The 14,854-nt window shown below is 47.2% G+C and overlaps 1 protein-coding gene across 1 annotated transcript in view; it reads left to right on the top strand.

Moving 5' to 3' along the window:
• Window positions 1-3,016: 3,016 nt before the first annotated feature.
• PAPPA2 (pappalysin 2) overlaps window positions 3,017-14,854 on the top strand; it is a gene marked incomplete at both ends in the record, with an annotated part of 309,213 nt that continues 297,375 nt past the window's right edge. Inside the window, one exon of the mRNA XM_082613770.1 lies at window positions 3,017-3,932. Within this exon, the coding sequence (XP_082469896.1) occupies window positions 3,017-3,932 (916 nt within the window). The remainder of the gene's footprint in view (window positions 3,933-14,854) is intronic.

Genomic DNA, 14,854 nt, shown 5'->3' with positions numbered 1-14,854 from the left:
GGGAGAGGGGGCACCTTCCAGTAGCTTTGTGTTTTCACAGGTTGGAACTGACAGGAGCCCTTCTTCCCCGTGGGGGGTATTTTGGGGGCATGGGGCTGATGAGGGGTGGGATGGAAAGGAGAGAGAGAGGTGGGGTGTTGGTGGGCAGGGTTATGATGTCACAGCAAAAGTTACAACAGGAGGAAAACACAGAAATGGTTCAACATTTTTTTTTAAACTTTGGACTGCCAAGAGCTGAAGGAGAGTGGTGAGCAAAGGAATGAAGGGGAGAAGAGAGAAACTAAACTGGAAGCTTGAGTTTTGTGTAGCTTCTTGAAACCTTATGAATGGATTACTAGCAGCTGAGAGCCAGGAGAGACCTATAGGGGATGCAAGATCATTCACATACTAAAAGGGGGAGAAAAGCACGGCGGAACTCTTCTTCCTTGCTGTGTTATCCCTCCTTCCTGAAATGAATGGTATGAAACCTTTTTCTGAGGGTCCTGGGGGTGGCATGAGGGAGGGGGGAGTTTACTTCTCCTTTTCTTACCTGGGTATCTTCCCTTCATTTAAACGAGGGTTCCTCTCCTTCCTTCCCTCCTTTCTCTCCTGGTTTCTCTCTCTCTGTCTCTATCTCCTCTGCTTTTCTGTCTTTCTCTGTAATCTCTCCCTACCCCCTACCCAAGCCCCAATTTCTATTGAGCTGCTTGGGGTGAGGAGGAGGGAAAAGGGCTGAGTCAGAAAAGTGAAGGGAGACAGGGAGATGATAAGAGGGAAAAGGACAGTCTAGGATTGAGGGATCTCTGTGTAGTGGTATCCACGTGCCTGAATTGATATCTTCTTTGGGGACTTGCTTTGAGGCTTCAGTGGATGCTGCTTAGGGAAACAGGGCATGCCAGGGATGGGGTGCTTAGGATACAGCATTCTTAAAGCACGTAAGTCAGTTATTAGCTAGAGGAGAGGAGTTTAGAAGACGATGAGGAGACCCAAGGCAAAAGAGGCAGTGTGATCATACTCCAAAGTATGTGGGCTGCATGTTTTATATGTGGGCAACACAAGCAGTGATTTTAGAACTGTAAGTGATTTTTCTTACTATTGAATGAAGGACCCAATGTATTTCTCTACCTGTATTGTACTCACCTGTGGTCAAACATCCTCACCTGTGTTGAGAATTCAGAATCATGCTGTGTGTGTGTTTGTGTGTGTGTGTATATACACGCACTTGTGTTTAGGCAGTAGGACTCTGAGATAGCTTACATCTAGGCAAACATTATTATGGAGGTTAAAATCCCATTATTTACTTTCACATTTGATCCATTCATTTCAAATCAATTTAAAAAATAGCTGCTTGGGTCTAGCTGTTTATTTTTGTAATTTACTTATTTTGAGCATCTCTTTTGTTTATTTGCTCACTCAGCATATGGTGACTTTTAGTAACTTCAGAGTGAGAAACTTGAGTGAGAATAAGAAGACCTGTATCGTACAAATCCATGGCATTTCCATTGAATGCTTCTTGCAGCAGGATAATTGATTTCTCCTTTCTCCCAATGTCTCCTATAAAGTGATTTTGGGGTATTGTTCTTTTAAATCCCAAATGATTGAAATAAGAAAAAATACAGGAGGTGTGTGGCAAAACAAAAGAAAGATGCAAGTGGTCCCTAAAAGCCTAGTGTGGATTTATCAGGCAGTAAGCAAGTCTGTTCACAACACGTGTGAGTGTGTGTGTGTGTGTGTGGAGAGAGAGAGAGAATACACACAGAAAAGAGTGCTCCAAAACAGTATTGATTGTTGGCTATTGATTGTGTAGGCTGCAGCTGCTGGAAGGGAAAGCAAGAAATGTTTACTGGGGAAACCAAGAGTGGCGTCTGTCCCCTGTGCCTCAGTGAGGTGGGGAGGTTTTCAGGAGGGAGGAGGGGACAGGGAGTAGGTGGAGAGATGCACCGAACTTATTAGCTTTGACCTCATCATTGTCTTTAAATGAAACAAACAAGAAGATAATTACAGGCAGAGAGAAAGGGAGAGAAGGGGAGCAGGAGGGACCGGAGAGAACAGGTCCCCTGAAGGCTATGCTCTTCTTCTCGCTCTCTTTTCCATCTTCCCAGGGACCCACAAGACTCACAGAAGGTGAAGTCAAGGGCTCTCAGACTCATAAGGTTACTAGGACACCAGACTGGCACCCCAAAGGAGAACTTTACGGAGACTTACAGCACAGCAACAAGTTAGAAGGGGATAAAACAAACAAACAAACAAAAAACCTTTAACACTCACCAACCCCAAGCACGGAGCTGAGGGAAACATTCTGACCTGCACAGGCAGACTGGAGGCTGGATGGAGAGCTGGCTGAGGAGGACATCTGGAGAGTGAAGGTTAAGTACCAGCTGGGATTTTTGTGCCCCCAGATTCTTTTTGGCTTTTTAGATAATAAGCATCAAATTCTGTGTGTCTGTATACCAGTTTTTCTAGCAGTTTATTGGAAGGTGGATGTATTTGAGGTTAAAGACTACAAAGAGAAGGTAACTCCTAGGGAAGGAGGACGGAGAGAGAAAAGAAAATTAGAAGCTCAGATTCTTTGTAATGACTTCAGGTAGTGAGCGGTATGTGTTTGTGAGTGAGTGTGTATTTGACAGGCATTGGCTCATGCCCAGGTGTCCCTCATCTAGTATCAGCGAGGGGAGGGGCTATTGAAGAAAGAAAAAGAGAGAAACCTGAGCTCTCTGGAAGAAATTCACAGGAACCCAGAGAAACGAACTTCATTCTGCAAGGACTAAACTAGAGCAAGGAGAGAGAGGTCAAGGGAGAAGGGTGAGGGAAACACATACGGTGGGTGAGGTACAGAGGCCACGCTGGCCCAGCACCCAGCGCAGGTAGCCAGAAGAGGTTCTCTTTTGGGGCTGCTTGAAAAAGTTTGGTCCGTGAACAAAACAGTTTGCCCGGTGACTGTGAATCCACTGCTAGCTGTCTCTTTCTCTTCTCTCCATCACCCCGGTGTGGTACCCAGAAGTTGACTTCTGGTTCTGTATAAAGAGCCAGCAGAGGTATGATGTGCTTAAGGATTCTGAGAATAAGCCTGGTGATTCTGGCTGGGTGGGAGCTCAGTACTGTTAGCTCTGAGCTGGGCTGGACACGCAAGAGATCCCTGGCTCAAAGAGGACACCTGAATCAGGTGCTGTTGGAAGGAGAACGCTGTTGGCTGGGGGCCAAGGTTAGAAGACCCAGAGCTGCCCCTCAGCATCACCTCTTTGGGGTCTACCCCAGCAGACCTGGGAACTACCTGAGACCCTACCCTGCGGGGGATCAAGGAACGTACCATGCAGGGCGCAGTAAGCCAGATGCCGAGGGAATGGCTGTGAGCTCTGTTCCCCCAGACCTGACTGGAAGTGCAGGAGTGGCAAGTGAGGCTGAGCGGCCAGCTGCCCTGTGGGTAGGGGATGGTCCTATTGGGCAGTTGGAGCTACTGGGAGATGATGACACTTATCCTGGCGATCAAGGATCCAAGGAGCCTCTAGGTGAGGCTGGGACTCAAGAACATGGAGCCTTGGCTGCCACCAAGATCACCACCCTCCCACGCCAGAAGGAACCCGGACCAGAGACCCAAAGGAAGGGCCGGACCAAGACGAGGCGTCGTCGCCAGGTGGCGAAGGGGCAGGCAGGAGGTGTGCAGGGAGACCCCAGTGTTGCTCCCCGGCCCTTCCAACCTTGGTCTAAGCATCCCCTTATGCATGGGGTCAGAACCAGCTCTTCGGAGGGCGGCATCCAGAATGGTGGAGGGGACCCCGACTGGGAAGCAGAGACCTTTAGCCCCCAAGGAGGATTGCCTGTTTTGTACTTCTCTGGGAGGCGGGAGCAGCTGTTGCTGCGTCCAGAAGTGCTGGCTGACATTCCCCGGGAGGCGTTCACAGTGGAAGCCTGGGTGAAACCGGAGGGAGGACAGAACAGCCCAGCCATCATTGCAGGTAATAACCCACTCCTGGGCTTTCCGTAGTCCGTGGGGGTAGGGTTGGCTTCCTTTTTTGATGAGGTTAGTCTTTGGGGGCAAGGAGGGGAAAGGGACAGAGCAGGAGGGCCAGGGAGGGCTGGCTGAGCACAGAGGGGGAAGGGCCTTTATTCATCTGCGCAGCAGGATTCCAGACATCATCTACCTTAATGACTCTGTAACCACAAGAGCATTTGTCCCTTGTATTGATCTCATGTGGTTCTATACATTGTGCTGGCACTTAGGAGACCTCCAGCTCACTCTCTTATCCCTCTTTAAAGGGGAAGATCTCTGGTTCTTTGTCAGTGGGGAAGAGGTATCACACTCCATTTCTCATAGCCCAGTATGAGATACCCAGGCAACTTTGAAACTACATGAAAGCGTAAAGACCTGGGCAGTGAGTCAAGCCTGGGCTGGGCTAGGCAGCGAGAGAACAAGGCTGCCAGGTACACAGCCAATGGGTCCTGGTTGGTTTCCTTTTCTCTGAGCAGCCCTGGAATGTAGCAGAAAGCTACTACCTTGTCCAGGTCCTTGAGTCCCCTTTGCTTTGTCCTAAAAATCATGACTGAGTCCAGCCTAGGAAGAGCAAGGTCTACTGGAAAAGGTGGGCACTCACAAGCCAGGACCCTGGCTTCTTGCCCTGGCCGTTGTAAAAGGGACCTAAAATGCACCTATAGTTTTAATCAGGGGCAGTGTTTGGGAACACTACCCACCTTTATTTTACTCTATACCCAGATCTTGGCTTTCATGGGAAGTCATCCAGAAAGACAAAGAAAAGAGTGGGTTTAGGAATGTCTACTTTGCCTTACTTCGGTGGTGGGGGGATTGGTTTCAGGCAAGGGGTGGTTGGGGGTTAGATATGATACTTCATCATTCAGTTTCTCATCATCCCTCTGGAGCCCCCCGTGACAGAACCTCACACAAGGCTAGGCACCTAGTAGAACCATTTAAATCTTATTAATCTGGATTGTCCACAACACCGTTTGATGTTTGCCAGTCCTAGGACATTGAGGGGGTAACAGAAGGAATGAGAGGTATGCCAGAGGCAGACTGGGAATGGAACTCCAGAACCCCTCAAAGGCTTGACAGCTCCCCGTATTAAAAACTTCTCAGGTTACTGGATGCCTGCAAATAAGTTTCAGACTGGAGAAAGAAATCTGGAAGGAGGGAGCCTCTTGCAATGGGGTGTTGCTGGAACATCCCTTCCGGACACGCTGTCTCCCCCTCTTTGGCTGTGATTTCTCTTTTGGAAGCTGGGATTCCCAGACACTGAGCACTCTAGAGTCTTGTGGTTTTGCGTGATTTTATTTTGGGGTGGGAGAGGGTGAAGGGAGGGGATAGAGAAGGGGCTGGGCTGTAAGATAGGTGGGGGCAGAGAAAGAGTAGAAGGAAATCCTTATTCTGGGGCCAAATGGAAGAAATAATGAGATGATTATCTGATCAGAATTGGCAGCTTCACAGTTTTTCCCAGATGACATCTTGTTGCTGCCTAATCTCACTTCCTAGTACCCATCTGCCAGGGAAACTGTGTGCTTGCAGTCTAGACCGGGGCCTACCACTCTGCTTACCCCTCCTCTGGCAGTAGCGGCATAGGGACCTGGGATCAGTTCCCTGGCTCTGAAGAATCAGAGAAGGATCCAGCAGGAATATTGGAGGGAGGCTCTAAGAGACCAGTGCTTTGAGTTGTTAAAACCCAAGCCTGAGGGAACAGATTCTGGACAGTGGGTCTTCCCATCCCTTTCATGTCCTTCTGTCTCCTGCTCTGCAGCGGGGAGAACAGGGTCAGGATTTGATTCCAATTACAGCCTTCCTTGATGCACCTCCTCCCTCACCCCACCCCACCCCCGCAAGCCTGTACATCTCCCTCCTGTGCCCACCTCCACCCTGCCACAGCACACACTCAGATCCTTCTCCAAAGTGCCCACCTGAATCCTCATAACCTCCCTAAGCATGTAAAATTAGGCAGGAACTCTTTCGCAGACAGTCTAGCTTCGGAGGTTTCTTTCTCTTCAAATCAAAGCGTTCCTGCAGGTGAGCTGGTATTTCCCCTATAGGTCTGCACCAGGAAGGTGGAGCGCAGGGAATACGCAGGTCTATCTCCTCTCCACCTCCCACCCTGTATCTCTGTTCAGATTTGTGCACATCAGAAAATATTCAGGAAAGATTTAGGGTAAAAGTCTGGGAGAGATGGGGGCTGGGAACAAGGCTTTCATTCTTCAGGATTCTAGCAACCGGGTTCCCAAGGACATAGGCATCCTTGTCTACTCATTGTGCTCCGCTCCGTACACTTCCCCTGGGGGCCCCAGGGCTGAGAACCATGAAGGGCCAAGGCTAGTCCCACCCCCACCCCGCCCTCCTCCCGGAATAAAGGTCTCCGATTCGCTAATTTACTCACTCCTACCAACAGATCAGCCCAAATTCCCTCTCCGACCCTAGCACTGGTCCTTTTATTTGGTCACTGCCTGCTCCTGGGCTGGTTGGCCTTCAGCTGTGCAGAATGACCACAACTGAACTGTGTTCCTGAGAGCTAAGTACAATTCAACCATGGAAGTTCTGCTGCTCCACTGAGGATAACCCAAGATGCTGCAGAACTTGGCTCCCATACTCTTTTCCAACAGCTCTCAAACCTCAGATTCTACCTACTTAACATAGACCCAGTTTCCCGGTTCTCCATCTACCAAACCTGGGGCATTTCCTCCTTGGCAGATATATTAAGTGATTCAGCTGCACCAGCCCTTGTAGAGGAACCCCCCTGAGATGGGAGACCTCAGGGAATACTTCCCACACAGGGCACTAGGTGGCAGCGTTGCTTCGTGCACAGGAGAGTAGGCGGTGCTTGGAAGCCACGCAGTGGGGAATGTGTCTGGTTTCTCGGAGGGCTGTCCTTTCCCCAGGCCTCTGGGAGGTATTTAATCATCCCCTCCCAGAGCATTGTTGGTAGGCATCCCTTAGGGTCCGCTTCATACAAGTCTTTCTGCAGGGCCTATGTGAAAGGGCTAAAGTGGCATTCTTTGGGTTGTGACTAACTGGCACTTGTAGAATCTGGTAAAGAAAACAAGATCAACTAGAGTTACCTCCCTCTCCCCACCCCTAACTCCCATGTGCTTCCAAAATAGGAAGTTGGATTCTGGATGGATTGTTGGAATACTTTCATTTAGAGCCAAGGACAGTGCAGGCCTCACAGGCTTTCACTGTAAGATTCTGGTCCCTGGAGGGGGAGTGATGGTGCTGGGCCCCCTGAAAGTTAGACCTTCTGAAGTTGCCAATCTCCTGTAGTTCTGACGTGGGGCAAGAGGGCCTAGGAAAAGACTGTGTGGTTGCTCCAGTGTAGGGGCCTCCATAAAAGTAACTACTCAGGGGCGTGGCAATTCAGGGATTTGTGGCCACCAAGGAGTAGCCTGAGGTCAGGATCCCATTTGGATAGGCTGTTGGAACTCAGCAGTGGACTTAAGCCAAATTCTGTTCCATCCTCGTGTGAAATCTTTAAGCTCCAGCACCCAACCCTGAAACCATCCTGTTTCTCTCCTTCTCAACTTCCTTTCCTCTCCTTCAACCCCAACATACACAGAAGAGGACCTTTTAATAGGTTCCTCCTCACCCATAATTGATTTCAAATGTTCCCTGAAGTTGCCCAGCTGAGTAACCACCTGCAACTCCAAGAGGCAGGAGACTGAGTCAGTAAGTCCATGGCAGAACTGGAGCCCGAGCCCACGTTTCTTCACTCAACAAATATTTATTGAGTGCCTTGCCATGCAGAGCAGGGCAAGGCTCTGGGGGGAATACAAAGATGTCTAAGAAACTGCCCCTGACTTGAAGATGAGTTTTCCTTTTCTGAGGATCCAAGTTTCGGAGGAGATTCCAGGGCAGAGTTTGGGAGTCAGACAGACCTGGAATCAGACCCCATCTGACACTTAATCAGTGCTGCGACCTGCGGCAATCCATCAAACTTTTCTGAGCTTTGGTGTCCTCAGATTGAGAAATGAGATAATGTCTTGCAGAGTTGTTACAATGTTGAATTGAATCATGTATGTAAAGTGCCCAACACAGGCTTGACCGTGGAATTTATTTACGAAGTGGTATTAACAGCGGGAGGTGATCATTGCTAAGAGCAGTGTGTTAACCAATGCATCTTTGGTGTTAACCCACCAACCTGCAATCCTTCCTCAGTTAGGATATTAATTTCTTAGGAATTTAGTTTGCTAATCTGTAAAATAGGAATGATGGTAAATAGGGTTTTTTGCAAGATGGTCTCAAGATGATTGAGAACACTGTAGAATCAGTGGCTTGAAAAGACTCTGTTTTTTTAAAAAAAAAATCATTATTTTTAGCGTGGGCAATACTATTTAATACATTGGACAATGGTCCAAGGCTTTTTCTGGGGTCATACACTCTTCTGAGAATATGATGGAAGCTATGCTCACTTTCCAGAAATATGTCCGTGTCATGTAGTTCACATAACTTTCAGAGCTCTCTGGATTTCCGGGTAGCTAGCGTCTGCTGACCTTGTTTAAGGCATATTGATAGCTTTTTGTTTTGAATGACACGTGAGAAATGAGATTTCACAGGACGATGTAACAACCCCTTCTCCCAGTAAGGGAGTGGCGTCCTCAGGGTGAGGAGTTTTGTTGGTGTGGGGTGTGGAGCTTCACAGATTCACACACAGAAGTATCCACATAGATATAAAGAGAATTTAAAAGGAAGGCCATGTGTGCTATCTCGCCCTTTATCCAGAAGGATTCAGTAACAGACGAAGAGCCACGTCTATACCTTTCCCAGGGCTCCTTGGAAGATGAGGTTTCTACAGCCCTCAGTTGCCTCTTCCTATATTGCAGTGATGGTCAAGGTCAGAGTGTTTGCCTTCATGGGACCCTGAGGAATTGCCCGTTTTATTCCACAGTTAGCTCTGCTCTTTGATCTCGACCCAGATAGGTAGTGAGGTCATACAACCCCGCCCTTGGCATGGAAGAACCATGGATGTGAAGTCGTTGGTCTCTGGGGGTGGGTTTGCCCACTCTGATGGGCAAGCCATATGTCCTGATGGTTGTAAGTTAACATCTGTGTATAGAAGAGTTTTTATGCTGTGACGATACGGCCCTCCAGAAGAGAGGCCAGGTCTGGTTTTAGAAGTACAACAGATTGTCACTCTGCCCCTCCTTTCACAGCTCACTGCCCCTCGTCCGCGGAGTCTTCACGATTCCCTGTGTGAAGGTGGTGTCCTCCATTTCCTTGCTTGCACAGCCCTTTACCTGTGGTTTCCTGGGGTGCACATTGCTTCCTGCCTCAGAGGTTCTGTACATGTCTCATTTTTATTTACTGAAAGTTGCCCAGGAAACAAGGGCATGTCTGGTTCACTTTGGTCATCCCAAAGTATCTAGCACAGTGTTAGACCCTCAGCTATGTTTGTAGAACAGATAAAGTAGAAATTTAGGTTGCTCATGCCCACTAGGAATGAGAAAAGGGGGAAAGAAGTTACTTTCTGTAACTGGAGGCTCTTTGTGGGGAACCAGGGCAGTGGCTTTCAAATTGTACTTTTGCTGCCTGCAGAGGCGTCTCAGGAGCTTTGAGGGGAACTGTTGGGCACAGGGCTCTCTGCCCACCATCAAGAGGAGCAGCCCCTGTCTTACCTGTTTCATATGAAAAAAAAGAGTTTAGTTGCTTCTAAAAAGTTTAAACCCTATAACTCTAGAGCAGATGTTGGTGTACTCTGGCCTCTGGGCCACATCAGGTCCAAAGCTGAAGCCTGTTTTTGTAAATAAAGTTTTATTAGAACCCAGCCACCCCCATTTGATTGTGTGTTCTCTGTGGCTGCTCCCACTTTGAATGGCAGAGTTGAGTAGTTGCAACAGAGAATGTGTGGCCTGCAAAGCCTAAAATATTTACTATGAGGCCCTTTGTAGAGTTTGCCAAATCCTGCTCTAGAGCATTACTTCTCAAACTTAAATATGCATAGAGATCACCTGGTATTTTTCTCAAAATGTCCTTGCTGCTATGGGAATACACCTTGCAGCGGAGGCAATGAGAATGCCAACTCTGGGGCATTTCCTTGCCCAAGGACAGAGGTGCTGTGCTCTGAATTTGTCACTGCATTTGCACTGAGGCCACATGCCTTGGTGTGGCAGGCATAAGGAAAACCAGTTCCTGAGAGATTCAGATCTCCTCTGATAGTTGTCTCTGCCTTGAGGACTCATGATGGCCTTGCAGATCATTCTTTAGACTGTGTAGCAGTTTACAATGCTTCCACTTCATCTTCTCTCTTTCCTTCCTTCAGGTCAGACCTGTACCATGAACTGATGGCTCTCCCAGTCTTTTCAGGCCCCCTCCCTGTTTTCCCTCCTAGTTGTCTCTCCTAACAAAATCCTTGTATGTTGAACCCCATCTTGGCATCTGCTTCTCGCACTAACACAACTAACTAACACAAATGCAGATTCTGTTTCAGTAGGTCTGGGGGAGCATTTCTAATAGGCTCCTAGGTGCTGCTGCTGCATGTGGACCTTGATTTAAGCAGCAAGACTTAAGTAGACTCATGAATCTAGAGCAGGGTAGGCAGGCTTTTTCTGTAAAGGCACAGTAGTAAAAAATTTAAGCTTTGCAGGCCACATAGTCTCTGTTACAACTATTCTGTCGTTAGAGCGTGCAAGCAGCCATAGACAATATGTAAATGAATGAGCATAGCTGTGTTTTAGTAAAACTTTATTTTCAAAGACAGGTGGCAGTCCCAATTTTGCCTGTGGGCCATAGTTTGCCAGCACCTGGTATTCAGGACTCTTCCTGCATGCCATGCTTCTTCCATAGGCCTCTTTTTCTTTGCTTCCTAGTCCTACCCTATCCAGGATAATACCTACAGAGAGACTGACAGTATCAGTGGTAGAGAAACACCTTTTATTCAAGTGAAAACAAAACTTCCCAGAAATTTCCTGCAAAAATCAAGCCCTGATGGTTTTTGTATGAGCATTGCAGATGGAGTTTCTATTTATTTACAGTTGACCATTGAACAACATGAGCTTGAACTGTGCAGGTCTACTTGTATGTGGAATTTTTTCCAATAGTAAATACTACAGTACTGGTCCGTGGTTGGTTGAATCTGAGGATGTGGAACCTGGATATGGAGGAACTGGGAATACAGAGGACTTATTATAAGTTATACATGAATTTTTGACTGCATGGAGGGTTGGTGCCCCAACCCTTGTGTTGTTCAAGGGTCAACTATGTTTTCTTTTTTTATAAATGGCATATCGAGATAAAACTTTTATACCATAAAGTTCACCTGTTTAAACTGTACAATTAATGTTTTTTAGAATATTTACAGAGTTGTGCAACTGTTACCACAATCTAATTTTAGGACATTTTCATTCTACCCAAAAGAAACACCTTACTCATTAGTAGTCACTCCCCATTTCCCTCTCCTCCTCATATCCACAATAACCAGAGACAACCACTAATCTATTTTCTGTCTCTATAGATTTGACTACTCTGGACATTTCATATAATATGTGGTCTTTTGAATCTGGTTTCCTTCACTTGAGGTTCATCACGTTTTAGTATGCGTCAGAGCTTCATTCCTTTTCATTGCTGAGTAGTATTCCTTAGATATGTCACTTTTTAAAAAAATCTATTCTCCAGTTGATGGACATTTTGGTGGCTTCCACTTTTTGGCTATATGAATAGTGCTGCTATGAATACCGTACACAAGGGGGTTTATGTTTTTATTTCTGCTGAGTAGGCATCTAGGAGTGGAATTGCATATGGTAACTATGTTGAACATTTTGAGGCACTGCCAGACCATTCTCCAGAGTAGCTGCACCATTTTGCAATTCCCAGGAATGCATGAGGGTTTGGTTTTATATTTTGACCCACTAAAATTAAAAAGACTTCTGTGGCCTCATTGAAGACTAGGGCTTGGCCATTGCTTGCATCTGATAGCACCTGGGTAGTCTTTGAGAAATGTGATGTTGTCTTGTACAATGAGTAGACACATGGACCTCTGTGCTGAGGCCTCTACAATCAGAGGGAGGCCTTACTGGTTGAGATGCGAGCTATCATCAAGCTCCGTCCTCCAGCTACTCAAGGGCATCCTAAGATGGCCCATTCTTCCCTGAGCCTGGCTCTGTATGGTGGGAGTTCTCCTTTGGCCTGAACTGCATTACTTTCTATGACTTTCCACCTGCATGAGCCCCAAGTGACATGCACATGGGGAACACTCAGGTCCTCAAAAGTCACAGTGCATCGGATTCTGATGCATCAGCTCCTTCAGGAAGAAAAGAAGAGGAGAAACAGAGGGGAGAAGGGAAAATAAAGGCCATATAGCACCCCTATAATGTCCTGAACTTTTGCCTGGATTCCAGCTCTGGGTGCTTAAGCACTGCCATCTCCCACTCTGGCCCACTCTGTTCAGGACCTGGTGCCTGACTCGCAAGGATGAGATCTGGGATTCTGGAGTCATCCAGGTGTCTTGGGGTTTAGGTTGGGGAAGGAGACTCACTTCAAGCTGGCAGCACAGAAGTGTTTCCTCCGAGCATGACTGTGTGATCATCCTCCTTATCATGTTGCAGCTTCAGTGCCTGACACCGGTTATTGCTCTTCCTGTCCTCATCCCCACCTTCAGTTACCATCTCCCTTCTTTGTGTCTGCAACCTCAGGGAGACAGTGCAGTGGGGAGGGGTCCCAGCTGATCCACATGCCACCATTGGCCGCTCTCTCCTCATTCTCTGTCGGCTGTGTGTTCTCTCAGTCCTCAGGGATGATGGAAAGCTACGGGCACTCTCGGTGTAGTTCTTGGGTGGAGCACAGGTTGTCAGGTTGGACATATTTAAGAGTAATAGGGGTGAAGCTGGAAAGTAGGAATCACCTTTGGCGGCCCAAATACATTCACCCATTTGCCCATCACTGGCAATGCTTTGTCTTTCCTCACCTCCTGCTCCCTCCTTTGTGCTCTACTTTATTGTTCCTCTGGGGCTGGCGGCCCATCTGAGTCATTCAGGACGTGTGTTCCAGTAGGTCTGCTCCTTGTTCCCATCCTAGTCCATGCCTTGAGGAGGCAAAATAAACGGGAGAGGAAGGCAGCACGTTAGCTTGGATTTTGAGCCTGAATACCCCGAACATCCCTTAGCTTCAGTGTCTGCTGCCATAAACAAGTGCATAAATTCCATGCTTCCACGCTCCAGTACATGGGATTAGGTTACCCTGGGGGCTCATCAGATCCCTTCCTGCTCACATCATACACCCCATGACCCTAGCACCTTCTAGAAAGCATAGCTCTATGTTAAGTTTGTGCCCCCAAAATAATAGCATCCCCTCCTTCTCATTTTCATTACCTGCCTTAAAATAATCCTACTCTTTGGATTTTTTTAAAAAGAGAACATCCAGGAAATAAAGCCCAGTGGGCAAACAAAAGCATCCCAATTCTCTTTATGAGTCAGAAGTGAGTCGTAGAGAAAAGTTGTTCTGCCCAGATATACAATACAGTCACTGGAAGCCAAAATTTCAAAGCATTTTGAAGTTGAAGCATTGCCATGGCAACCAATTGGGATATCAAGACCAGTCACTGCGGCTCAATTCTGGATTAGAAGTCCAGTTGCTGATCAGAGTGGGAAGTCACAGAGCTTAAAACTTAATCAGTTAGTAAATCATCATTCAAGCAGTGACTCAGCATTTGCTAACTTTGATACAAGTAATTGCGGTACATGTTGGGCAGGTTAGAAAAGAAACATACCTTTTTGGGTTTCTATTTGTTAATTTATCCATTTATTCATTCATCCAACATTTATTGAGTTCCTATTAGGTGAAGTATCAGGCATTATGTCACGTGTTGGGGAATCAAGAATGAGTAAGGCAGGGGCTGTACCTGGAAGGTGCTCACTGTCCAGTGGGAGCTGACCTGTAACTATACCATTACAGCTCGGCCTCTAGGAGGGCCAGTCCTGTCTCCGTGAGCCTGAGAATTCCTCGAGGCTAGAGAAGGAGAGCCAGAAACGAGAGAGACTGAAGGAGGCCTGGGAGGCAGCAGAACTGGGGAAAAGAGAGAAGGATGGAGATAAAGTGTCAGATGGCATAGGAGCACCCACTAAGCCAACAGGCCTGAAGTGGGCTCATTGGATGAAGCAGTTAGAAAATCATCAGAGACTTTAGAGAGAGCAGTTTCACTCTGGAGTTGGGGGCTGGGAGAGGACTCCACATTACAGCAAATGGAGGTATGAATGAGATGTGAGGCCGTGAAGACCTGGAGCAGAGTCTAGCAGAGTCTAGCACTCTCCTCAGTCTGCTCTATTAACTAGAATAGTATTAACCACCTTTTGGATTCTCAGTTGGCTGCTGGGCTGGCTCCCCTTAGCCATTTTTGGGTCTGGATTAAGGCCTGGGAGAGTCTGGGGAAGTTGGGATGAGGCAGGGTTGTCCTGGGAGATGTGCATGAGGACCCAAAATACATTGGCCACTCTCTGAAAGGCACACTAGAACTCCAGCTTGGCTATCCAGGTAGCTTTTTTTCTAGCCCTTGTGGATTACTTTTTTAGCAAGAAAATAGCTAACCACCCAGGCAGTAGGTAATGAATGCTTAAAGCAATGTTACATTTTGCTGTGGTGATAAAGGAAACTTCCTTAGGAAGGAGGCTCCTGCTGCCCCAGATTGATTTCAGGTCAGTGGCAGTGCTGGGCCTGTTTCTTTGAAGTTCTGGGGGTCACGGTGGCCCAAGCCCTTTGCTTTCTAGGCTTTTCCAAACAGTGCAAAATTCCTTTAAATAACCTCCAGGCCATATAGGAATGGAAACAATCAACTTACTATTTACTAGGTAACTTATTTTTGTCCTTACATTACCATTATTACTTAAAATTTTCTAGCATCATCATTACAATTTTCTAACAAGCAAATCTGAGTAGGTTACCTTCTGCCATGTCTTATCTTTTGCT

The sequence above is a fragment of the Mesoplodon mirus genome, assembly GCF_964341445.2.
Source record: "Mesoplodon mirus genome assembly, chromosome: 3".
In the NCBI taxonomy this organism is placed as follows: domain Eukaryota; kingdom Metazoa; phylum Chordata; class Mammalia; order Artiodactyla; family Ziphiidae; genus Mesoplodon; species Mesoplodon mirus.
This window is presented reverse-complemented; position numbering and strand designations above follow the sequence as displayed.